General features: G+C 38.9%; 1 protein-coding gene and 1 pseudogene across 6 annotated transcripts in view; both read right to left on the reverse strand.

Annotated features, from left to right (window-relative positions):
• HMCN1 (hemicentin 1) overlaps nt 1-27,307 on the reverse strand; it is a 540,326-nt gene that overhangs the window by 304,124 nt on the left and 208,895 nt on the right. For 5 of the 6 annotated variants that reach the window (XM_055419093.2, XM_055419092.2, XM_055419094.2 and 2 more), the window contains exons 7-11: nt 19,228-19,348; nt 17,901-18,164; nt 15,535-15,679; nt 11,285-11,406; nt 5,898-6,173 (exon numbers count right to left, since the gene is read on the reverse strand). In XM_055419093.2, the coding sequence (XP_055275068.2) occupies nt 5,898-6,173; nt 11,285-11,406; nt 15,535-15,679; nt 17,901-18,164; nt 19,228-19,348 (928 nt within the window). Of the gene's footprint in view, nt 1-5,897; nt 6,174-11,284; nt 11,407-15,534; nt 15,680-17,900; nt 18,165-19,227; nt 19,349-27,307 lie in introns of those variants that run through there. The other variant, XM_055419096.2, reaches the window with a different exon arrangement.
• LOC148775094 (large ribosomal subunit protein eL21 pseudogene) lies at nt 26,635-27,206 on the reverse strand (annotated as a pseudogene).

The raw sequence follows: 27,307 nt of genomic DNA on the forward strand, positions 1-27,307 counted from the left end.
CTCTCACATCCATACATGACCACTGGAAAAACCATAGCCTTGACTAGACAAACCTTTGTTGGCAAAGTAATGTCTCTGTTTTTTAATATACTATCAAGGTTGGTCATAACTTTCCTTCCAAGGAGTAAGCGTCTTTTAATTTCATGGCTGCAATCAGCATCCGCAGTGATTTTGGAGCCCAAAAAAATAAAGTCTGACACTGTCTCCACTGTTTCCCCATCTATTTTCCATGAAGTGATGGGACCAGATGCCATGATCTTTGTTTTCTGAATGTTTAGCTTCAAGCCAACCTTTTCACTCTCCTCTTTGACTTTCATCAAGAGGCTTTTTAGTTCCTCTTCACTTTCTGCCATAAGGGTGGTGTCATCTGCATATCTGAGGTTATTGAGATTTCTCCCGGCAATCTTGATTCCAGTTTGTGCTTCTTCCAGCCCAGCGTTCCTCATGATGTACTCTGCATAGAAGTTAAATAAGCAGGGTGACAATATACAGCCTTGACGTACACCTTTTCATATTTGGAACCAGTCTGTTGTTCCACGTACAGTTCTGACTGTTGCTTCCTGACCTGCAAACAGGTTTCTCAAGAGGCAGGTCAGGTGGTCTGGGATTCCCATCTCTTTCAGAATGTTCCACAGTTTATTGTGATCCACACAGTCAAGGCTTTGGCATAGTCAATGAAGCAGAAACAGATGTTTTTCTTGAACTCTCTTGCTTTCTCCATGATCCAGCGGATGTTGGCAATTTGATCTCTGGTGCCTCTGCCTTTTCTAAAACCTGCTTGAACATCTGGGAGTTCACGGTTCACATATTGCTGAAGCCTGGCTTGGACAATTTTGAGCATGACTTTACTAGCGTGTGAGATGAGTGCAACTGTGCGGTAGTTTGAGCATTCTTTGGCATTGCCTTTCTTTGGGATCGGAATGAAGACTGACCTCTTCCAGTCCTGTGGCCACTGCTGAGTTTTCCAAATTTGCTGGCATATTGAGTGCAGCACTTTCACAGAATCATCTTTCAAGATTTGAAATAGTTCAACTGGAATTCCATCACCTCCACTAGCTTTGTTCGTAGTGATGCTTTCTAAGGCCCACTTGACTTCACATTCCAAGATGTCTGGCTCTAGGTCAGTGATCACATTATCGTGACTATCTTGGTCGTGAAGATCTTTTTTGTACAGTTCTTCTGTTTATTCTTGCCACCTCTTCTTAATATCTTCTGCTTCTATTAGGTCCATACCATTTCTGTTCTTTATCGAGCCCATCTTGGCATGAAATGTTCCCTTAGAATCTCTAATTTCCTTGAAGAGATCTCGTTTTTCCTATTCTGTTGTTTTCCTCTATTTCTTTGCATTGATCACTGAGGAAGGCTTTCTTATCTCTCCTTGCTATTCTTTGGAACTCTGCATTCAGATGCTTATATCTTTCCCTTTCTCCTTTGCTTTTTGCTTCTCTTCTTTTCACAGCTATTTGTAAGGCCTCCTCAGACAGCCATTTTGCTTTTTTGCATTTCTTTTCCATGGGGATGGTCTTGGTCCCTGTCTCCTGTACAAGGTCACGAACCTCTGTCCAGAGTTCATCAGGCACTCTGTCTACCAGATCTAGTCCCTTAAATCTATTTCTCACTTCCACTGTATAATCATAAGGGATTTGATTTAGGTCATATCTGAATGGTCTAGTGGTTTTCCCTACTTTCTTCAATTTCAGTCTGAATTTGGCAATAAGGAGTTCATGATCTGAGCCACAGTCAGCTCCTGGTCTTGTTTTTGCTAACTGTATAGCAGCATGTATATGTCAATTCCAATCTTCCAATTTATCTCTCCCTCTCCCTTATTCCCAGATAACCATAAATTTGTTTTCCACCAATTCCAGTACTGGGTATATACCCTGAGAAAACCATAATTCAAAAAGATAGATATAACTCAATGTTCATCGCCACACTATTTACAGTAGCCAGGACATGGAAACAAACTAAGTGTCCATCAATAGATGAATGGATAAAGATGTGGTACATATATACAATGGAATATTACTGGGCCATAAAAAAGAATGAGACATGGATGAACCTAGCATCTGTTACGCAGAGTGCAGTCAGTCTGAAAGGGAAAAACAAATATTGTAAATTAACACGTGAATGAGGAATCTAGAAAACGTACAGATGGACCTAGTGTCAGGGCAGGAATAGAGACACAGATGTAGAGAATGAACGTGCAGACCTGGGGGTGGGGGGAAGGGAAGGGTGAGATGAATTGGAAGACTGGGTTTTACATATATACACTAAATGGCAACCCACTCCAGTACTCTTGCCTGGAAAATCCCATGGACCAAGGAGCCTGGTAGGTTATAGTCCATGGGGTCGCAAAGAGTCAGACACAACTGAGCAACTTCACTTCACTATGTGCAAAATAGACAGCTAGTGGGAACCCGCAGTATAGCACAGGAAGCAGAGTTCAGTGTTCTGTGATGACTTAGATGGGTGGGATGGAGATTCAAGAAGGAGGAGATACATGTATACAAATAGCTGGTTTACTTCATTGTATAAGCAGAAACTAACAACACTGTGAAGCATGTATACTCCTAAAAAAGTAGTAAAGAATTCCTCTCCAAATTAGGGAACTTGTTCAGACCCTACGAGCCACAATATGACAAACATCCACTTTAATTCCTTTCCAGCTTTTAGCATTCCTGAGAAGTTTGATACCAGTCTTGATTTTCTCCCTGCTTACAATATATTGGTTTTGTCTGTATGCTGTGGAGTTTTTTCCCCTTATACAAGGAATTTGAAATTTCATCCAGAATGTGTTTAGATGAAGTTCTCCCTTCATTGACCTTGCTTGATTTGCTCACTATGGACAATTCGTTTTTCCTCTCTAGTACAGTTTTCTTCAATTATATCTTTCCCTATTTCTACAGATGCAATTGTTTTTGTTGTGTACCTGTATGTTGCTGCTGCTGTAAACCTTCAAGTTCCATGCTGTTTTTATTTCTGCTTAAGAGTCATATTATTCAACTCTTAGTCCTTTTCCTCAACATTCTGAAAGGACTTCTCAAGTCTATTCAGCACGTTTCTGGTTTTATTCTTCAGTTCAGTTCAGTTCAGTCGCTCAGTCATGTCCGACTCTCCGCGACCCCATGAATCACAGCACGCCAGGCCTCCCTGTCCATCACCAACTCCCAGAGTTCACTCAAACTCATGTCCCTAGAGTCGGTGATGCCATTCAGCCATCTCATTCTCTGTCATCCCCTTCTCCTCCCACCCCCAATCCCTCCCAGCATCAGAGTCTTTTCCACTGAGTCAACTCGTCGCATGAGGTGGCCAAAGTATTGGAGTTTCAGTTTTAGCATCAGTCCCTCCAATGAACATTCAGGATTGATCTCCTCTAGAATGGACTGGTTGGATCTCCTTGCAGTCCGAGGGACTCTCAAGAGTCTTCTCCAGCACCACAGTTCTTACGTAGTAGAAATTCTGCTCCTCAGTATCTCTGATTCAGATTGCATTATAATACTGCACTTTAAAAATCAAATCCTTTTTTATTTCTTCCATGACACTTGCGATTGTCCTTTCATATTAGCCAGTTCTTCCTTTATAAATATACACTCCCACTTAAAGAAGATAGATCATTTCGAAAGACATGGGTGACAAGAAACATTTTTTCCAGTCTTTAGAAATAAAACTGCTACTTTCAAAGCATCTATTTCTTCTAAGTCTATCCCCATTGTTCTGTTCCCCAGTATTTTTTCTTAGGTTCTATGCTCTATTTTTCTCCTGTTTTGCTGTATTTGACAATTTTGTTTATTAATCCTCAAATGATGTGGCATCTATCCAGACTCAGTGTCAGTCAACAAAGTATCTGAAGGGACCTAGCTTTGTTCTCTGTCTACTTATGTTCTTGTTGAACCCCCTATAGCTCTGTGGCTAAGAGTCTGATGTGCATAGCTCCTTGCCTGATTCTCATCCATGTTGCCCTTCTGGCTGAGGTGGGAAGCTCCCCTCTGCTACCATTTGTCTCTAAACTCCCTGCTGACATACCCACCAATGTTTCTATATTCATTTCATGAGAAACATATCTGAGGTTAATTTTTTACATGGTGCCAGGTTTCTGGAGAAGGTGACGGCACCCCACTCCAGTAATCTTGCCTGGAAAATCCCATGGACGGAGGAAACTGGTAGGTTACAGTCCATGGGGTCGCTGAGTCGGACACAACTGAGCGACTGAACTGAACTGAACCTAAGAACTTAAATTGTTAGGTTATAATAAGTCTACCAGAAAGAAGATAAAGTTTTAGGGTTTCCTTTAAAAATATGCATTTCTATGTCATAGGTTCATACTTTAGAATAGATTCAAATACTGATTTGGAAAATGTTGTCCATGAAACCACCTGAGAGGTCAGTTACAAATGCAGATCTCCAGGCCCTAACCCAGGCCTGTGAAATCAGAATCTCTGGGCATGAAGTAAGAAATGTGCTTTTTAAAAAGTTCCTCGGATAAGTCTTCATCCATGAAAGTTTGAGAACCACTGTTCAAATTGACTAAGCAATATTAAAGGCCTAAACAGTTAACCTGGGGAAACAAGGAAGGCTCTGATTCTATTTTAAAATCCCATTGCAACAGACTTCAGGGAAAGAACCAAGGTCATATTTCAGAAGTCCATTAGCATGTATCCTATCTGAAATAATCAGTTTGGTAAAAAATACTTCCAAAACTCTAGTAACTAAAGTTACTACTTGGATTGACTCAAATATCTAGGCAGTTTACCACATGGAAATGCAGTGAACCATTTACAAAAGCAACATTCCCCCAGAGGTTTCAGCAGATCAACTAACTAACGAAAGACATGTAGTCATATAGTCAGATTGCAGTATATATCTCAAATACCAGTGAGAAAAACAGAATCAGATGTCAATCATTTTATTAAGTCTCATGGTAGTTTCACTTTTTTTTTTTTTTCATTAATAGCATTCGAAGAGCTAGCCCCAAAACTCAGTGGTAAATTTCTTAGACAACAACATTATAACCAAGTGAGTTATAAAGTTGTTTCTAGTACCATAACCAAGTAGCCAGACCCGATTCTGATGCAATCAGTCTCCCACATCAAGGATTTGAAATGAAATACTCTCCTAAGGCAGCAACCCAACCTTTCAGCTAAACAGTGTAAAACTGCCAATAGTAAGTTGCTCATTACATTAAGACTCTAGAGACATTTAGAAGCCAAATAGGATTCTACTGAAAGAGATACTTGGAAATAGCTTCTGATCTTCATTTGTTAGTCTGGAATAACATACATATTTAGTAGCTTTTAGACCACACTGTTAACACACTTGCTTTCAGCTATTTGAACACCTCATTTAGTCTATACAGACAATTAAGACTGGTTTATTATTAGCTTATTTTCAGTAAGTGCCCTTTGGTGTGTGTGTCTGCATATGTGTCTAAGATAAATAAGGTAAAAACAGCTCTGCTAAAGTTTCAATAAAATTTCACCTTAATAGGAAACATCTTAAAACTTAATTAAAACCACAAAAGTAAATTAAATATGAAAATAATGCACTCAAGTTGGGAACTTTGCTTTTTTTTTACCAATTAAAACAGTTTTTTTTCAAGTTCACAAAATAGATAAGAACATTTTAAATTATTAAATCATCCAGAGACTATTTCTATTTCTACTCCCTTAAAATAAAAGTCTTCAATTACTAGGATTAACTGTGTTTAAGGTCAACTACTTGCTAGTGATGTTTTAGTTTCCAGCTTACTCACCTTCAGACCCTCAAGGTCTACAGCATTCTATCCTTCAAAACTAGAACTGTTTGGGTGGAGAACCTCGGATGGACAGCTTAAGGGGATAGAGATCAAAGAAGGAAAACAGAAAGATACCATGACTCAGAAGTCACTGTCAGCACAGTACCTTGCACTGTGAGGAAAACGGACTCAGTCGATGATCCTCCTTCATTGCAAACAACACAGCGATACTCTCCTGCATCGCTGAATTTCACACTCCTGAGCTCCAAGGAAAGGTTAGCCAAGAACCTCATTCTTGCTGGATCTGTCAGGCTGACATCTCTGTCATTCCTCTGCCAGGTTAGATTGTAATCCACTGCACTGATGACAAGGCACGTCAAAACTGCTGTTTCTCCAGGAGTGACTGTAACATTATTAGGCACTTGGATGACTGGCGGGGGCTCTGTGGGAAATGAGAAGATTCCAGTTGAAAGATCCAGAAGTCATTTTACTCACTCATAGAGGTGGCTGAAAACTTTAACGAGAATGTACTGAATATCTGGTAGGAAAGACTGGTGGGAAAGATGCAGTACAACAGAACTTATTCATTAATACAAATGGGGTGGTCAAGAGGGCTTCCCTTGTGGCTCAGCTGGTAATGAATCTGCCTGCAATGCGGGAGACCTGGATTCCATCTCTGGGTTGGGAAGATTCCCCTGGAAAAGAGAAAGGCTACCCACTCCAGTATTCTGGCCTGGAGAATTCCATTATCATCTAGTTGAAAAATGCTTTAAATGCATGTTTACATACCAAAGTACACTAAAACCCAAATGTATAAATTACAGCTGTGAGCATCAAAGAGGCATGGCAAAAGGATATGACTACACTGATTTAGTATTGCAGAATCTGTCAAATTTTGAAGAAAGTAGCATTTACGGATTTTTAAATTTAAAACCTTTTATTTAGTGTTTTAAAGAAAACAGCACATGAAGGATGGGAGATATGGCAAAGATACAATGGCATCAACTTTAAGGGGATTATCACCTCATTAAGACAGTGCAACAGTAGAGTAAAATGAATATTCCCCCAGAGAAGAAGCAGAATGTTTAAGAAATTCAAGTTAACAGTAGGGACAGACTTTTAATAAAATTATATACACAGGACCATGTACACAAAAAGCATGGAGTGATGCATGCTCATTTCAGATGTGGTCAAAAGCCATTTACCAATTAAATATTTAACCAACATTTCTAGAGAAAATCACATATTGCTCTAGTTAGCTTTGAGGATAAACTAAATGCCCCTGGAAAGCTCACTCTGCCCAAAAACTTTAAAATAACCTGCCATCCCAAGACGTTATTGAGCAATAACAGCACTAAAAATCTAGCTGGAAAGCCATGTGTCTGTTTCAGTTGAAATGTGAAAGAGGATCAGATATTCAAGATCCAGCTTTATTCAAAACCATATATAAGTATAAATGAGTATCTTAAGCCTAAAATAAAACCTGGAAGTAATATGCCAAAACCATAGTGGTTTTTGCTGAGAGGAGGAAATATGTATATTTTTTCATATTTTCCTTTACATTTATCTTTGTTTTTGAAACATTTTTAGAGGAATATATGCTATTTTAAATTATTTTAAAAATCCATAATTTTTACCATTCTGTTATGTCTTTAAAACCTCTTATAAAAAGTTAATGAATCAGTTGGAGAGAGTATATGAGAAAGGGAGAAAGGTCTGACTGAATTCTAGTTAGATTTGACAAATAAAATGCAGGATGCTTTGCTAAATTTGAATTTTAGATTAACATCGAATATTTTATAATATATAAGATACTTTATGTATTATTATATAATTATATAATATTTTTATATCTCTCATGAAATATTTTGAGACAAATTATATGAAAGTCACATGTAAATGGGCATCCTGTATTTTTACTTGCTGAATCTGGCAAACATAGGCTGCCTAATTTTATCCCAATTTACCTGGATGACCCTAGAAAAACCAATATATTCACAATGTTTCCCTACCTGAAAAATGAGATGGTTAAATTGTGTAATCCAGAAGACTCTTCTAGCACCAAGGCTCTATGATTGTAACATTCAAGACAGTATGGAACAAAGACCCAGAAGTGAGCATTTGTGAACACCTGTTAACACTCTACTTAATCTTCCTGAAGACCACAAAATGTGTTGTGTAGTTTCCTTTTTTGAGGTTGTTCTTTTTAAACAACCTTCTTCAGTTAGACTAGGGATGTTTAGAAACTGTAAAATCCCATATTATCAGCATACAGGGGATACAGGTGCTCACCTAGATCGTTCTCAAGAACCTAGGCACTCATTTCCCTAACTGCTCTGCTTGTTGACTACTGAGCTCAGAGCCAAGGGAGCTGACGTGCTCGGTCAGGCTCCCTTTCCTCTGCAGCCCACTTCTGGTGACCACTTTATGAAGGAAAAACACACACTCTCTTGCCTCAATTCAAGGTCATCCAGGTGTCAAAGCCCCCTGTAGGATCAGCTGCGGCCTCTGTTGTGACTGCATCACAACGTAATTTCTTCCACTCCTTTATGGGTGCTCTTCCCTAGAAAACTCCCCAATAACTCTCTTGATTGCATAATCTGCCTTGAAGTCTATTTCCTCTTCAAATATATATACAAGCATGTCAAATGCCAGCTTTCTACTAACATCCAGGGGCAGAAGAGCTTTTAAACATGACACACAATACCACTGCTGCATAAATATCTGGAGACGATAAACATTATGCACACTGAGATATTTATGCATACATCAATAAATTGGGTGGTGATGGGAGAGATGATGAAGGAGCATGACAGCAGTTTACAGAAGAGTCTAAGATAACAAATTACTGGAAACAGCCTGGTCCCGAGAGGATGAGGGGTAGTTATTCATAAGTGAAAGAACGATAGAGGCTAAAATTAGGGGACCAAAGAAGGAATCTCAAAACTGAGAAAGAATGATAAGTGTAGGTCTTGTGACATTAAGTAAGGCTCACTGGACTGAAAGTCAGGAGGCCAGGAATCCACTTCTCACCACCAACCCATGACATCAGAAATGGGGCACCTGCCTGCTCTGGGTTTCACTTTCTTCAGCTACAAAGTGATGGGGTGGTACAATATTATTTCCATGTCTTACCCTGTTCTAAAAGAGTATCCTGTAATTACAATTTAAGATTGCCTGACAAGTATTCTGTAATCAATTTTACATAAGGCCAAAATTTTGGTACTGTGTGTGTATGTGTGTTTGTGTGTGTGTGTTGGAGGAGGGACATTATGCTAATAAATACAGTAGAGAAAATTAATATAATTTTGTACTGGTACTAAAGTACCATGTGTAAAGTTTTTCCTGCTTCTGCAGTTCTGCTCATTAGTTTCTATATGTTTATATGCAATAAAAAAGAAGTATAATACTTTTTATACCCATTTTGCATTTAAAATTATTAATATGAATATTTCTAATGAACAAAATATCCTAAAAATTGTTGGCTAAAAGAAAATGCTGAAAATATTGAAGTAACATATTGGTAGAACTTTAGTTTTCCTTGAAACATTTCTCAGGTGCTATGTGACTTTATAAAATAATGTCCACAGTGACACCAGTAAAACATCACCATCCCATCATGCTGTGCTTCCCAACACTCCTGTCAAAATATAAGATCTAATTATCCAATGAATAAAGAGCTGATTCTCTTTTGCTAGTTGGTAGCGACAGCAGGATGGCTGAGCCAGGGTCTAGGCGGAAGTTTAAGGCTGCTAGGTTAAAAAAAAAGTTCAGAAAGAAATGTCCACTCTTTTAAGTCCAAAGCGGTACTACTTTCTTGCTACTTCCATTTTTACAGTCATTGCCATGTGATTCATACTTCTGCCTCCTCTTTCATAATTAAGTAAATGGGACACAATTCCTGAAAATTGGCTTTGGCATACTACAACTTCCTGGTGATACCACGGCTTGGCTGGCACGGGTTAACACTTCAAGGGCATGTGTAGTGTGTATATTCAGAAGTTACTGACACCATAGGGCCAAATTCTTAGCAGTCAGTTCACAAGTCCTTTCTGGAACTTCCCAGTTATTTATGCAAGACGCCTGTGTCCACTCAATGAAATCTCTTTTCCCTATTGTCCTTCTCTTAATTAATATTGCTGGGAAAAAAACTCAAGTGCTCAAGTGTTTGTTTTCCCAGAAGCTGAGGAATGTTGACACGATTCCAATGCTTTTCAAAATTACTGGAGACGAAAAAATGAATAGTTTATGATGTATGTCAACTTGCTAAATTGTTTCAGAAGGCAAACTTTATTTTTCTAAGAATAAGAGAATACAAATAATTTACTGCAAAAAGAACAGGCTTGCATGCCTCAGTTTAAAAGTTCAGCTTGAACTTATTGATAATAAACGTAAACTCTGGGCTTCTAAACAGTCCTACAGTTATAAAGCTTCTTTTGTCTTAAAGTTTTCCAAGAAAATGCACATCTGACATTTCAGATGCACAAACTGACAGTTCAGACATTGTTATAAGAAAACTCCACAGGCACATTTAGGTCAGAATAGAGTTACTATTAAACACACATTAACCCTAGGCTATGAGGCAGGCAGAAAATAACTGAGTCAAAACAAAATTTCCACTAAATTCCACTACATGTTTAGTAGGTGGCTTAATTTTGATCACTGATACTATATGGTAATTGTTTTGGTTTCTCAAGAATTCTGGGAAATTGGAGGGAAAATGATAATATAATCAGAGCCTTGTCTATTTATAGGAAAAGAAAAGAAAGAAAGTGAAGTTTCTTGGTAGAATCCGACTCTTTGCCACCGCATGAACTGTAGCCTACCAGGCTCCTCTGTCCATGGGATTCTCCAGGCAAGAATACTGGAATGGGTTGCCATTTCTTTCTCCAGGGGATCTTCCCGAACCAGGGATCGAACACAAGTCTCCCACATTGCAGGCAGATGCTTCACCCTCTGAGCCACCAGGGAAGCATTTATAGGAAGCTTACTATTTAAATGTAAATTAATTAGCATGACTTCTGTCCCTCTCGATACCAATATTGTAATTACTGAGGTCCTCTGTTTTTGAATGTGATACTTATTGTCTTCAACTCAGATGTCAGAATCCACTCACAAAAGCACTTTGCATATTATAAATATGGGAAGAGAAAGGGAAAGTTGAACCTTGCTATTCTAAGAATAGATCTCTTTCTTGTTTTCTCAAAGGAGAGAGTCATATGGGGATTTCAAAATATTAAACCCCTACAATAACAACAACAACAACAATAATTTTAAAAACTCATGTCTATTAGTTGTTTCTATGTGCCTGATTCTATTCTAAGTGCTGAACATATACTTTCTCATTTAATCCTCATAATTTCTCCAGGAAAAAAGAGACTATTGCTGCTATTATCATCATTTTCCAGTGGGAAAACCAAGGCACTGAGTTCTTAGGTAACTTGTCCAAGGCAGGTCACACAGTTAATACACAGCAAAGCCTGGTTAGCAAACATCCCATTCCTATACCTGCATTGATACTGAGACAACTGCCAAGCAATTAGTGATAATCACCTGACACATCGAAGAACGTCTGTGCTCGTCCAGTCCCTGCACCACTGACAGCAACACACTCATAGGAGCCTTCATCAGACAGAGTGACCTCTTCAATATCCCAGGTCACGCTGGCAGATTCTCTGGAGTAAGGAAACAGAACCATGCTTAGTTACCATAAAACAAGACCAGGTTGAAAGCAGCGATTCCACTATTTGTTTTATTCATTCAAATGAATAAAGAAAACAGTTTAAAGAAAGTAAACTGATTAAACTGCAGATTTCTTTGTAGCTTAAAACTATACACCTCTTATATTTTAAGTAGAAAGGGAAGCTTCTCTAATATGAGCAAAAAACAAAGACAGTAACTTTGGTTTTGTTTTTTTTCTATTGATCTTCCTAGGTTCTAACAAGAGAAATCATTTCCAAATGCGAGAAGAACTTTAAAGAGGCTGTGGATAGAAGAATGAACCTTTTTTACTGAGAAAATATCATGGAGACATCTTTAATTTTTCTCAAAAGTCATTTCAAAAAAACTGTCAATAATTTTATCACTTTTAATTCTCACTTTTTTCATATTCATATGTCTACTTTCTACTATTATTTTTTGATCAGGCCCCTACCTTTGCTGTTTAGAAATACAGTCTGTGCCTGTCAAGTTATGGAGACTATAAATTTCTTTAGGAAAATATTCTCTGACTAGGTCAAAATAATTAAATAAGATTTTTAAAAATTGGCAGAAAAACTCTCCTTAAATCTTCTCTCCTTCCCCTATTTTTTTAAGTTTTTGGTCATTTTCAGTGGGAATTAGCCAAAGCAACTGAACCAGGTAATTAACAAGTATGAAGGTAGAAAATAGAATTTTTGGTTCTCAAAAAGATAAATTCTCTTTAACTTTCTTATCTATAAGCTCCACATAAGACTATTTACCATATCTGGTTCAATATATGTATACAATGGGTAAAAAAAAAAAATCAGTTTTATAGTCAAAGTTGTCATTTAGCTAAAATAAATCCTTTTCCTATATTATATATTCACTCATTTAATAAATATCCATACTCTGCCCTCTAGCAGGGCTTCCCTGGTAGCTCAGATGGCAAAGAATCTGCCTGCAATGTGGGAGACCCAGGTTCAATCCCTGGGTCGGGAAGATTTCCTGGAGAAGGACCTGGCAACCCATTCCTGTATTCTTGCCTGGAGAATCCCATGGACAGAGGAGCCTGGTGAGCTACAGTAAAGTGGGCTTTGTAGCACACACATCCTCAAACACTTCAATTTGTTTGGAAATGTCTTAGTAATAGCCATTTAATTCTTATTTAAATGATTCCGATAACCTATAAAATAAGCATTATATTGTTCTAAAATATGATTGTCATAAATATTTTCATATTTTTTCTTATAATCATCCATAGATATTTACAACATTTTTAAACATTCAAGATATGGATAAAATTACCCACTGCAGAGTCAAGACACCTTCACTGAAGCTGAAAATGGTACAAGATATATTCCTCACAGTAATAACTCCAGAGCCCTCCCAATTCAACCAAATGGTACTCATCACCAAATCACTATAAAGAATTCATTGAGCTCTTAATGTACATTTACCACTAACCTATAGTTTTTAAGAGAAAGTCAAAACACAGGTTCCTGCCATCAGGAAAATGAGGAAGTAAACAAGACGACCATTCCATATATTTTTGAAATGGAGAATATGTACTTCAGTTAATATTGTTTCCTTTCGCAAGTGTCTCTGCATTAGGTGTCAGTGGCCCTTAATGCCACACTGAGAAGAAAATGGAGTATGTCTTACTCTTTGCTGCGCTGATCATCTAAGATGCATCTTGAATGCTTTAGAGCAGTATGCTAAGCCCAAGTTTATAAATGCCATTATCTAGAACGTACTGGTAAGTTCCAGGAAGGTAGGAGTTTGAATTACACACATTTTTTGTGCCTTCTGCAGTTCTTACTTCAGAGCCAAGTATACGTTAGGATTCCTCAAAAACTTAAGAAACATGGAAATTTCAGAATAGAAAGCGGAAATTCTTCTAGTCTTAGGGTCCTTTTTTAAAAACAAGAAAGTTGAGATCCAAGGAGAAGGACAAGTAATTTATTCAAAAGCACGTAACCAGTGTATGGGTTGCTTAGAGAATATTCTTTAGTATTATATTTATTCCTATCTTGTTTATGAAATTATTACATGAAAACAATTCTCCTTTTTATGTAGCCTTATCAGTAGGCACTATCCTCTGTCCATGGAATTCTCCAGGCAAGAATACTGGAGTGGGTGGCCATTCCCTTCTCCAGGGCATCTTCCCAACCCAGGGATTGAATCCAGGTCTCCTGCATTGCAGGTAGACTCTTTACCATAAAAGCCACCAGGGAAGCTCACTAAGATTGTAGGGCCACAATAAAAAGTTTTGAAGGAACGGCCTTTGGAACAGGGGAAGGAACACGTCAGTTAGAAATGAATCTTGTTGCTAATGGAAACTAATTCTCTCCCACATCTCCTAGAAACCATCGTGACTCACATAACAAAGATCCAGTCATACATCTGGAGTTGTTAGGAAATCTAGGGCAGAGATGTGCAAGTTAACTGGGATTAGAGTATCAAATCCATCATCACCCATGCCCAATTTTGTCTCTAGATTCTTACATCTAAAGAATTTAACAAATGTCAGCAAGGCATGTCACATCTCTGGGCCACAGAGTTAGAAAAATGCAAGAAAGAATCCTTGTGGTTTACCTCAGAAGAATTGTGTGAAATTAATAAATTAATGTTTATAAAGAATCTCAAGTATCTTTCAGAAATGTTACTATTTAAATCCAAAGCAGAATTATTTGATTTCATCAGTTAGGTATGTAACTTTGTCATTTGATATCTTGGTCAGCTAATGTTGCTGGTTATTAACTACGCAGCTAAGGAAATCATCAAGACATATGTTAAGAAAGTAGCAGGAAATAATAAGTCCAATCTTTACCTAATGGAAAACTGTCTCAAGTATGATAAACATTCTTGCCACAGCTTTTGCTTTAAATGACCCCATGAGGAGATTGTATAAGCTAAGATTTGTCAAAACTTAACATGTTACAGAAGCTATTTATGTGAATATTGAGTTACCAGTGTGAAAGTCTTATAAAATAATACTTAGAGTTTTTCTCCTTAAATGTAGTTTGTTTTACAGTAACTTAAAAACAAAAAAAAAAGTTTTCCTGAAATCATCCTCTAGTTTTCAAGGCCTCCTTAATGTTTATCATTAGAGGACTTCAATTTGTCTAGAAAATTCACCTGTCTTCTCAAGGAACATTGGTGTCCTCTAGCCCACTCCCATTGATTTCTGGCTGCAGTGTGTGTGTGTGCCAAGTCGTTTCAGCAATATCTGATGCTTTGTGACCCTCCAGGCTACTCTGTCTATGGGATTCTCCAGGCAAGAATACTGGAATGGGTTGCCATGTACCCTCCTCAAGGGGATCTTACCCACCCAAAGATGAAACCGCAGTCTCTTATGTCTCCTGACAGCATCCCAGCACACATTTCACCCTTCTCCTCCTGGCTCCCTGGGCTCCAGCTACCCTGGCTTCCTTCCTGTCTTTCTTCCCACATGCCGGGTGGACTCTGGCTTTAGTGCGCTTGCACTGATTGTTCCTGGTATGTGAACACTCCTCCCTGGATATCTGCAGGACCATCTCATTCACCATGTTCAGGTCCTTACTCAAATGTCTCTACTATGAATTTTAAAATTGCAACTTGGCCAAAATCACATGCTGTCCACCAACCAGTAATTATGCGCCTGAAATAACCTGCTCTACTTTTTACTGTAACACATCAGATTCACTTATCATAACACTTTAAATCAGATTCAGAGACATATTTACCCTCAAGCCACTGAATTTTAAACTTCAGGGTCTTTCATTTGCAAAGGCTCCTACAAGGTTCAGTACCTAACTTTGTATTCATAATTTTGTATTCTTTGTCTTATCAAAGGACCCTCAAATTATAAAATTCAGATCCTATAAAACCTGCAATCAACTCTTAAATGTATTCCAGCATTTATTATATTACCATAGAATACTTATCATTTATTTCTGTCTTCCTTCTTTACGATATAAACTCCACAAAGGTACAGAATCATGTCTGTTTTGCTCAGTGCTATACTCCAAGACTATGAAGCAAATAAGAATGTATAATGAATATGTACACTAACATAAGTATATATCTGTATTTTGGATGTTTCATGCTATAAAATATTACTAATAGCAGCATTTACACACTTTAAATACTGGTCGACTCCAAGTGTAACTCCATTTCTGACAAAACTCAAGGTAAAAGGCAAAAGACTGTCAATAGCGCAGGGAATCTGGCCCGGCTGCAGGTAGTAGCCCGGGGTTTTCTCAGGCATTGTAACTTTCGGAGCATCTGGGAAAAAAATAACATGGGCAAGAAGGTCACAATGATATTTGGTACTTCCTGTTAATCCATTCAAAAGCTTCATGCTTAAACTACTCCAGCAAATTCTCTGCATTCCAATTAATCTAAATCACTAAAAATCACTTTAATTATTTTTCTTTGTTCCAAGTTTATTAATTTCTGGATTATCTCCAGAAAGTACTCATTGAATCTATGACTCCACTGATTTTAAGGCATAATATATATATATTTTTTGTACCAGCAAGATAGAAAACAAAATTACCAAATAAGTTACAAAGCATCATCAGTTGTAGAAGAGAGTTTAATAAGAACACACATAACTTAGAATTGAATTCATAGGGTAACTATTTCCAGAAAAAGAATGAAAAAATTGATTTCTTAAGAATCCAATAGTTTTTTTAAGCATTCAATTCAGGGGCTAAAGCAACTAACTCTGAATATTGTCTATGAGGAAATACTGAGGTTGGTTCTACTATGACCTTTTTTCAGCATCAAACAATAGGGTTGTTCCTGAATTTCTCAAATGATAATCTTCTATACGATGATAAATTGTTACTGCTCCATCCAGTAGGACAATATTAGAATCAATCTTTCTATATCTGTTAGATATAGATGGTTGGATGGCTTCACAAACTTAATGGACATGAGTTTAAACAAGCTCCGGGAGTTGGTGATGGACAGGGAAGCCTGGCATCCTGCAGTCCATGGGGTCACAAAGAGTCAGACACAATTGAGTGACTGAACTGACAGATATATATCTGTGTCAGTCCATGGTTTGAGCTACACACAGTTTTAAAGTTTTGGTCAAATTCAGTCATCAGCATTCAGAAATAATAGCACATATAAGTAACTAGCCTACTAACTAACTAGCCAACTAACCAAATAAAGGCAAATTGATCATGTTATTTACAATGAACTCTGAAGCTGCAATACTTTGGCCACTTCATGCGACGAGTTGACTCACTGGAGAAGACTCTGATGCTGGGAAAGGTTGGGGGCGGGAGGAGAAGGGGACGACGGAGAATGAGATGGCTGGATGGCATCACATTGAGTGAACTCCGGGAGTTGGTGATGGACAGGGAGACCTGGCGTGCTGTGATTCTTGGGGTCGCGGAGAGTCGGACACGACTGAGCGACTGAACTGAACTGAATTGATTATTATATAGAAGGTTTCTGATAATCATATATAAACTTTAGCCAAATTAGACAGCTTAATCAAACATTAAACACAAGTACCAGGCTTTTTATGGGGAGTAAGAGCATCCCTTCATGGCAAATAGATGGGGAAACAATGGAAACAGTGAGAGACTTTATTTTCTTGGGCTCCAAAATCACTGCAGATGGTGACTGCAGCCATGAAATTAAAAGACGCTTGCTCCCTGGAAGAAAAGTTATGACCAACCTAGACAGCATATTAAAAAGCAAAGACATTACTTTGCCAACAAAGGTCTGTCTAGTCAAAGCTATGGTTTTTCCAGTAGTCATGTATGGATGTGAGAGTTGGACTATAAGGAGAGCTGAGTGCCAAAGAAATGATGCTTTTGAACTGTGGTGATAGAGAAGACTCTTGTGAGTCCCTTGGACTGCAAGGAGATCAAACCGGTCATACCTAAAAGAAATCAGTCCTGAATATTCATTGGAAGGACTGATGCTGAAGCTGAAGCTCCAGTACTTTGGCCACCTGATGCAAAAAACTGACTCATTTGAAAAGACCCTGAGAAAAGATTGAAGGCGGGAGAGAAGGGGAGGACAGAGGATGAGGTGGTTGGATGAGGTGGTTGTCACCAACTTGATGGACATGAGTTTGAGTAAACTCCGGGAGTTGGTGATGGATAGGGAAGCCTGGCGTGCTGCAGTTTATGGTCTCTAAGAGTCGGACACGATTGATCAACTGAACTGAACTGAACTGAAGAGCATCAGAATTTGCCAGTTCAAGTTCTTACACTGATTGAAGTAAGATTCTAAGATCTACAGATTTAGAATCTACTGAGATTCTCAGATCTACAAATCGGTGCGATTTAATATGAAATTTTGAATGTCTTTTTTATGGTTAAGAAAAGTTGTTACCTATGTGTAAATGATTTTCCACAGTGACTCAGTAATAATGTGAGGATATTATTTTTGACTTTAGAGTCCATTTTCTACCTATAGGACCACATAAACCCCTTAAACTATCAATACTCCAGTGATGAATAAAGTGACATCTTACCTGGAACAATACTAGAGAAGGAAACACTTGACACTCTCTGGAAGAGAAAATCATCCTTATCATACCCTGTTACTTTGAGAAAGAAAGCTTCATTTGGTGGTATAAAATCAGAAATATTCCATATGCCATAAGGTTTTCTATCAGGATAATATTTAACAGGAATAGTCTTAAGAGAACTGCCTGAGATACTCAAAAGTTCAAGACGATCTACTCTAGCTGGGATGGAAATTCCCGAAGTATTCAGCAGCACATAGGTAGGTATTCCTACAAGAGAAAGAATTTAGCATTTATAAGTAATATGCACCCAAGGTTATCTATCAAGTAAGCTTTGTATTATAACAACAGGTAACCAGGATCATACGTATCAGTACTACAGGCTGTGCCCAAAACTGTGGCCCAGCTGTGGAATCTTTTCTACACAAAAGACAGTTTATTTATGACCAGAGAAATACAGGAAACCATAGATAATAACTTTTAAGTTATCTAATCACCTTTATATGTAGAAAATTAGAATTATGAATATTGTATAATATATTTGTATTATATAATTATTTTTAAAGATATTATTCTGTATCCTCATAGTAACTGAAGCAATAAAAATAAAAACAATAAAAAAAAAAATTTAAAGTCACAGTAGGACTAAGCCTTCTTTTCAGCTATAGAACAAGAAATCTTCTTGCATGAATAAAAATAAGGTGAAAAAGCACCTTTCAAATCAATAATAATTTCATCTCGGAACATATAATGCTATGTGATATCTTCAGTGTTTTAACTATACATATACACACTCTATATTGTCACCTTGACAACAGGCAAGTAAGATGCTAGTAAGAAAAAGTCCCAAGATCTAGGTCAGCAGTTTTCAAAGTTTAGTAAGTATAGGAATCAATGAGGTGCTTGTTAAAGTGTATATTCCTGGGACCTGGAGAAGGAAATGGCAACCCACTCCAGCATTCTTGCCTGGGAAATCTTATGGATAGAGGAGACTGACAGGCTACCGCTCATAGAGTTGCAGAAGAGCTGGATGTGCCTTAGTGACTACACAACAAAACTGGGACCTACCGTCTATAATTTTCATTCAGGAGATCTGAGGTAGGCCCCAGGAATCTTAATTTTTGATAAGCTCCCTATGTGAGCTCAATATCACTGTCTTTGGACCATACTTCAAGAAACAATGACTGCGACAGGAGTGCAATCATACTTCAAATAAAGATGCCATGTTTCCCAATTTTACTGAAGAACTACAAAATTACAAAACCACAAGTCTGAGAAATACTTTGCACTTCAATATCTACTATGCCAGTTGAGCTAAGACACACATACAAACCTTGCACTGGCCTGCTGACTGTTTTTTTGAAGTCCAGGGTGGGCTTTCGGGAAAAACCAGCTCGAAAATCAATAGTACTTAGGCCAGTGATGCGAACAGAGTGCCTTCCAGTGCTAGACGTCTGAAAAATGTTTAATGAAAAATTCCATCAGCAGTTAATCCAGGGTGCTGGTCACACTAAACACTAACCAGTATTAGAAACCGCAGAGCGTTCTGTTAGACTTGATGTCCACTCACTGTGGCCTTTATCTGGGTGTTTTGAACGTAACTGTGACTCCATAACTTCTATCCAAGTTTTGTAATACATATCCAGGGCCTAAAGCCTATACAGTTGAGTATTGTATTGCATGCTCAGTGGTAAAAGATAGAGAGGCACAGTCATAGTGAATGGACTTGATTCACATGGTGGATGTTCAAGAAATGAATATTCATGAAATAAATGAATGACTAAATCTTCTCCCCTTAACATCATCCAGGTTCTATTATGGAAAATATTTCCTTACAGCCAGGACAAGCACAAGAGTCAATTATCAACTAGCTTTTAGACCAGCACCTTCAGCTCAGCAGTGCCCAGTCAAGGCACTCAGTTCGTGAGATACAAGGATGAGTGAAAAAATAAGGTCCTCCTTCTCTAAGAGCTTCTGGCCAGTGAGGAAGTCAGATGGAGGAAGAGAAATCTTCAGTACAATACAGTAAACACAGTGATAGAATTATAGAAAAGGTAGAAAGAAATACCTATATTAAAGGAGCACGGACTAAGTTGGACTTCGGTTAAAACCTCCTAAAGGAGATGAACAAGATATTGAATAGCTGAGAGCTGAAATCACCTCTATGTGCATAAATAATAAATAATTTGGATTAGGGCCACAGGACAAAACACTAACATTTACTGGGCACTTTGTGTCCAGACTTTTTGCATACATTGGCTTATTTATTTTTCATTACAACTGTATAAGGTAGATACTATCATTAGCCCCACGGCACAGACAAACAGACAGAGGCACCGAAGCATTAAATACCTTCCCCAAGTTCACAAAGTTTCCAACTTTCCTAACATTGCAGAAGTCAGGTTTTAACCCAAAGGTCAGACTCTGAGCTCTTTTCCACTGTGCTAGATTGTCTCCCAAGGGCAGGGTAAGTCAGAGTGAGCCGCTACCTCAGCATCTCTCTAATTATGATTTGAGGACCACTTACATCTACACCTACACAAAATCACCTGAGTTGTTAGTAAAAATACAGACTCCAAGCTCCAGTCAAAATTTACTGGTCAGTGGCGTCTAGGACTATGCATTTAAGCCAAAGAATTGATGCTTTTGAACTGTGGTGTTGGAGAAGACTCTTGAGAGTCCCTTGTACTGCAAGGAGATCCAACCAGTCCATTCTAAAGGAGATCGATCCTGGGTGTTCATTGGAAGGACTGATGCTAAAGCTGAAACTCCCATACTTTGGCCACCTCATGCGACGAGTTGACTCACTGGAAAAGAGTTTGATGCTAGGAAAGGTTGGGGGCAGGAGGGGAAGGGGACAACAGAGAATGAGATGGCTGGATGGCATCACCAACTCGATGGACATGAGTTTGAGTGAACTCCGGGAGTTGGTGATGGACAGGGAGGCCTGGCGTGCTGTGATTCATGGCGTCACGGAGAGTTGGAGACGACTGAGCGACTAAACTGAACTGAACTGAATATGTAGAAATATATGGCTACAAGGCTCTGAAAACCACAGAAAGTGAAAGTGAAGTCACTTAGTCATGTCCGACTCTTTGCGACCCCATGAACTGTAGCCTACCAGGCTCCTCAGACCATGGGATTTTCCAGACAAGGATACTGGAGTGGGTTGCCATTTCCTTCTCCAGGGGATCTTTCCAACCCAGGGATCGAACCTGGGTCTCCAGCATTGTAGGCAGATGCTTTACCGTCTAAGCTACCAGGGAAGCAAATCACAGAGTTTTCCCTAAATCACTGTGACTCATGTGGCAATGAGTACAGAAAAGATGAGGAGATATGTATGTCCCTGTTGCTACCAATCATATTCCTCACTGAGCAGAACCTGCAGAAACTCAAAGGAAAGAAAATGAAAGTGAAGGGAAAGGAAAAAAATTACATCTTCTCAAAATATATGTTGTATTCTTAGCATAAATGATGTTCCTAATTATCATGACTCATTTTAATAGGGCTTACAAAATACTGTATGTTTAAGTGCAGAAGTCTCAGTATACTTATTCCATTATTTCTAAAGGAAAATGTGTTATGAATTAACAGACATAAAAGGAAACCATATATTATAATCCAATTTTAAATCGAGGATCTCCTACAGGGCGATATAAAACCTTGAGAAGTCTACGTTCAACTGCCTTGATAATGGAAACTTTCCTGAAAATACTATTGTGTACTAGTCTCTTGTCAAGGAAAACAAAATAGTCAATATTATGAGTTGATTTAGATTTTTTTCACTGACATCATCTATTGCTGTTAGTTGCCATGTTGCTCAGAAAGTCCCCTATGATAAAACAGCTATTGAGAGGTTCAGTTCAGTCCAGTCGCTCAGTCGTGTCCGACTCTTTGCGACCCCATGAATCACAGCATGCCAGGCCTCCCTGTCCATCACCAACTCCCGGAGTTCACCCAAACTCATGTCCATCGAGTCGGTGATGCCATCCAGCCATCTCATTCTCTGTCGTCCCCTTCTCCTTCTGCCCCCAATCCCTCCCAGCATCAGAGTCTTTTCCAGTGACTCAACTCTTCGCATGAGGTGGCCAAAGTATTGGAGCTTCAGTTTTAGCATCAGTCCCGTCAATGAATAACCAGGATCAATCTCCTTTAGAATGCATTGGTTGGATCTCCTTGCAGTCCAAGGGACTCTCAAGAGTCTTCTCCAGCACCACAGTTCAAAAGCATCAATTCTTCGGCGATCAGCTTTCTTCACAGTCCAACTCTCACATCCATACACGACCATTGGAAAAACTGTAGCCTTGAGTAGACGGACCTTGGTTGCCAAAGTAATGTCTCTGCTTTTTAATACACTATCTAGGTTGGTCATAACTTTCCTTCCAAGGAGTAGATGTCTTTTAATTTCATGGCTGCAATCAGCATCCACAGTGATTTTCGAGCCCAAAAAAATAAAGTCTGACACTGTTTCCACTGTTTTTCCTTCTATTTCCCATGAAGCGATGGGACCAGATGCCATGACTTTGTTTTCTGAATGTTAAGCTTCAAGCCAACCTTTTCACTCTTCTCTTTCACTTTCATCAAGAGGCTTTTGAGTTCCTCTTAAGATACTGAATGAGGAATTCCCCAGGTTGGTAGGTGCCCAGTATGCTACTGGAGATCAGTGGAGAAATAACTCCAGAAGGAATGAAGGGATGGAGCCAAAGCAAAACCAATACCCAGCTGTGGATGTGACTGGTGATAGAAGCAAGGTACAATGCTGTAAAGAGCAATATTGCATAGGAACCTGGAATGTTAGGTCCATGAATCAAGGCAAATTGGAAGTGGTCAAACAGGAGATGACAAGAGTGAACATAGACATTCTAGGAATCAGTGAACTAAAATAGACTGGAATGGGTGAATTTAACTCAGATGACCATTATATCTCCTACTGTGGGCAGGAATCCCTTAGAAGAAATGGAGTAGCTATCATGGTCAACAAAAGAGTCCAAAATGCAGTACTTGGATGCAGTCTTAAAAACGACAGAATGATTTCTGTTCGTTTCCAAGGCAAACCATTCAATATTACAGTAATCCAAGCCTATGCCCCAACCAGTAACGCTGAAGAAGCCCAAGTTGAACGGTTCTATGAAGACCTACAAGACCTTTTAGAACTAACACCCAAAAAATATGTCCTTTTCATTATAGGAGACTGGAATGCAAAAGTTGGAAGTCAAGAAACACCTGGAGTAACAGGCAACTTTGGCCTTGGAGCACAGAATGAAGCAGGGCAAAGGCTAATAGAGTTTTGCCAAGAAAATGCACTGGTCATTGAGAGGTTATCAAGGGCAAAAGTGATACAAACTTGCCCTAATGACTGCTATCAAGCACTAACCATCTACCAAGTGTTTTGAGCACAAACCAACTGATAATAAATCCATTTTCAAAGTGGTGCTTACAGGGAACTGTGCTCAATGTTATGTGGCAGCCTGGATGGGAGGGGAGTTTGGGGAGAATGGATACATGTATTACACATGGCTGAGTTCCCTGGCTGTCCACCTGAAACTATCACAACATTGTTGATCAGCTATACTTCAATACAAAATAAAAAGTTTTTTTAAAGTGATGCTTAATATCTGAGAAAAATTAGGAATTACCCAAATGTTTGAAAATATGGTATCCTGCTGGTAAATAATTGGAGAAGGCAATGGCAACCCACTCCAGTACTCTTGTCTGGAAAATCCCATGGACGGAGGAACCTGGTAGGCTGCAGTCCCTGGGGTTGCAGTTGGACACGACTGAGTGACTTCACTTTCACTTTTCACTTTCATGCACTGGAGAAGGAAATGGCAACCCACTCCAGTGTTCTCGCCTGGAGAATCCCAGGGACGGGGGAGCCTAGTGGGCTGCCGTCTATGGGGCCGCACAGAGTCGGACATAACTGAAGCGACTTAGCAGCAGCAGCTGGTAAATAATACATTAAAAATAAAGCTGAGTTGATGCATAGGGAGTCCCTTACAATCTCTACAAAATTATTATAAATTACTCTTGATCCAAATAACATACCAACAAAGTGGCTGGGGATAAGGACATAGGTAAACTCTGAGAAAAGCTAAAAATATGACACATAATTAAAGAAGATTATAATTTATTTATATATTATACTGTAAAGAGTAGGAATCCCTGCATAGGATTTGAAAGTTGTAAGTAAAAGGTATTTTCAACTGAGTTAGTTTTTATGCACAATGACTATGGTTGAATCAGGGTAATGGGAGCAAAAGATATCACAAATAAACCACAATTATTGTTTAAAAATATAATGCCAGGAAATATTTTAAACTAAGTTTAGTTAAAAATGACCTCTGATACTCACTTATTATTCTTGAATCATTCTCTTAAAAGAATTACAATAATACTTGGACAATATTTTAGGAACAGAAAATATCACATTCAATATCTTCATGAGAAAGTGCTAACAATTTATTATTTTAATCTGTTGTCTTAAAGTAAGCTATTAGTATAGTCTGTTTCTTTGCTGACCTCCCTCTTTCAAGTATTATTGTCATGGGAACAAAAAGACTTTAGGAATAATGATGGTAAAATGTATCAGTAACTGGAAAAAGGAGAACAGTCCAACATACACAAGATGCATTCTATACAGGAGGCTAAATCTTTTATGCAAATTACCATCTTTAATCCCCACAAAAGCCCATCTGAGATAATAGTATTATTACCTTCATTTCACAGATCAGAAAGGTAGACTCACTTGCTCAAAGTCACAGATAAGCAGTGGGTAGCAGAGCTGGGATGTGAATTCGGTGAGGATCCAGAAACTGACCTCCACAGGAATACCACGTGCCTCTCATAATCATTTCAATGAACTGAATTATGCTGGTTTGGGGGTAAAGGCTGAAATACACCCAACTGATCTACATAACAGAAGAGTAACATGGAATTTCGCTTCCCTGGTGGCTCGGCCAGTAAAGAATCCACCTGCAATGCAGGAGACCTGGGTTTGATCTCCTGGGTTGGGAAGATCCCCTGGAGAAGGAAGTAGCAACCCACTCCAGTATTCAGGCCTGAGAAATTCCATGGACAGAAGAACCTAGTGTCCGTGAGGTTGTAAAGAGTCAGACACGGCTGACTGAGTATCTATATGGAATTCCTGAGACTATTCACAGGAGAGAAGCAGAAACAAAATAGAAAAAAGAAGAATGGAGGGCACGGAGAGAGCAAAAGGACACAAGTTACTTCAAGATAAACCCCAAATCTATAGTCAAATTTACTAAATTTACAAAACGGTCTTATTACTGGATTTCCCTGAAAATTTTGAAGGACTGAGGTTTACCCAACATGGAGGCATAAAAAATAAGAATCAACACACACACAAATCGGAGGGTTAGGGAGACCAAAACAAAGTAAACCTTCAGGAAACCCCAGAAGTACTGGGGAAAGGCTTTGGGTTCTAATGTGTTATGGAGAGAGTGGGATTGGAGGTAAATTAAAAGATAAAGCCTCGGAGGGGCAAAAAAAATTAGCTAATTTAGCTAATCTATGACTAAGTTAAATAGAGGGGAAGACCAGCTGCATATTTCTTACTCCTCTCTTCCCTTCTGAATTATTTTAGCTATCTTAGTACCATTTTTCAACATACATAATTAAATTAGTATGACAAAACCCACTGCTTTGATGTTTTTCTATTTGATCTTTATATCATGTAGATTTAAACTGTGCACTGTAATAAAGTGAGAATTTGGCTCAAAAAAGCATCTCTCCACCAGAGAGTATCTAGAAGTATCACTTCCGCATAGAGGCATCCTCACCTCATGGCTCTTGTAGTTAGGAACAGGGAAATTAAGCAGCCTCACAGTGGTCCAAGTATAACAGGAAATTTTCTAGACAGACACCAAACTGGCTTTGTATTAACCTGAAATTCTAAGAGTTCCATTTTAAACAGTCTACTTATTCATGTTATTTATAAAGGTTTATAATATGTTACATTACTGCCCTGAGTTAGAATGTCACGTTGGTCAAGTTGCAGAAGGGTCTGAGTCAGGAATACAGAGGCTGCTGTAGTGTAAGCCGAGTTGAGGCAAAGATAAGGTCAGACTGGATACCTCCTGGCATTCTCTAGTTATAAATAGGCAGCCACACAAGAGAGAGAGAGAAGGAGCAGCAGAATGGACCAGAGTGTAGGCTTCTGAACTGCCAGTGGGTCTTTAAGAAATGAAGGAGGAAGGCAGGCTGAAGGGCCATGGAGCAGGCACCATGGAGAGCTCCAGGGAAAATCAGTTGCTCTTCTGATATCTTCCTGGTCAACTATATTGCAGATGAATCTATTTTTAAGGCTGCTGCTGCTGCTGCTAAGTCACTTCAGTCGTGTCCGACTCTGTGTGACCCCATAGACAGAAGCCCACCAGGCTCCCCCGTCCCTGGGATTCTCCAGGCAAGAACACTGGAGTGGGTTGCCATTTCCTTCTCCAATGTGTGAAAGTGGAAAGTGAAAAGTGAAAGTGAAGTCGCTCAGTCGTGCCGAACCCTTAGCGACCCCAAGGACTGCAGCCTACCAGGCTCCTCTATCCATGGGATTTTCTAGGCAAGAGTACTGGAGTGGCTTGCCATAAGACATCTATTAAATATTGCAAGTCTTCTCTACATAGAAAGCCCTTGAAAGCAAGAATTATATCAAATATATCACCTATAAAATACTATTCAATAGGTACTTAATACACGGAGGTTTAATAAATGAAATTAATTTATTTTTTTTAATTTTTTTTTTTAAAGTCCAAGTCTTTATTTTTACACCTATCAGGCCATGAATTCATAGGGAATGGGCTCCAACAGTTCAGGTTCCTTTCCATTGGTCCTCACAAAGTGTGCTTCTCTGGGTGGAGCAGGCTGGCGCTTCAGCTGAACCCAAGTCCCTTTCTCTTTGGCTTCCTTCTTTTTCTGATCATTTTCCTTCACACGTTTCAGAAAGCTATCTCAGCTCTTAGAGTGCTTAATATGCTCAATACGCACATTAATTCTCTTGGCAAGAATCCTGCCCTTAACTTGTTTGTTTACAATGATGCCAACAGCATGCTGGGTGACATTGTAGACTCTCCCAGTTTTGCCATGGTAACATTTGTGGGGCATTCCTTTTTGAACAGTACCCATTCCCTTGATATCTACAATATCCCCCTTCTTGTAGATTCGCATGTATGTGGCCAAAGGAACAACTCCATGTTTTCTAAAAGGCCTAGAGAACATGTAGCGGGTGCCCCTCCTCTTTCCCTTTGTGTTGGTCATTTTGGCGAATTACTGGAAGATGGCGGTTCCGGCCGAAAAGCTGAAATTAATTTATTAACATCATTAATAATAAGGCCAACAAACGCTTCACGTTGGCGGTTTCTGTTAGATTTCCCTAGGACCAACTGATGCCAGAGTCATCA

This window comes from Moschus berezovskii, chromosome 17, assembly GCF_049115385.1.
Source record: "Moschus berezovskii isolate FMDL1 chromosome 17, NW_MosBer_1.0, whole genome shotgun sequence".
NCBI classification, from domain to species: Eukaryota; Metazoa; Chordata; class Mammalia; order Artiodactyla; family Moschidae; genus Moschus; species Moschus berezovskii.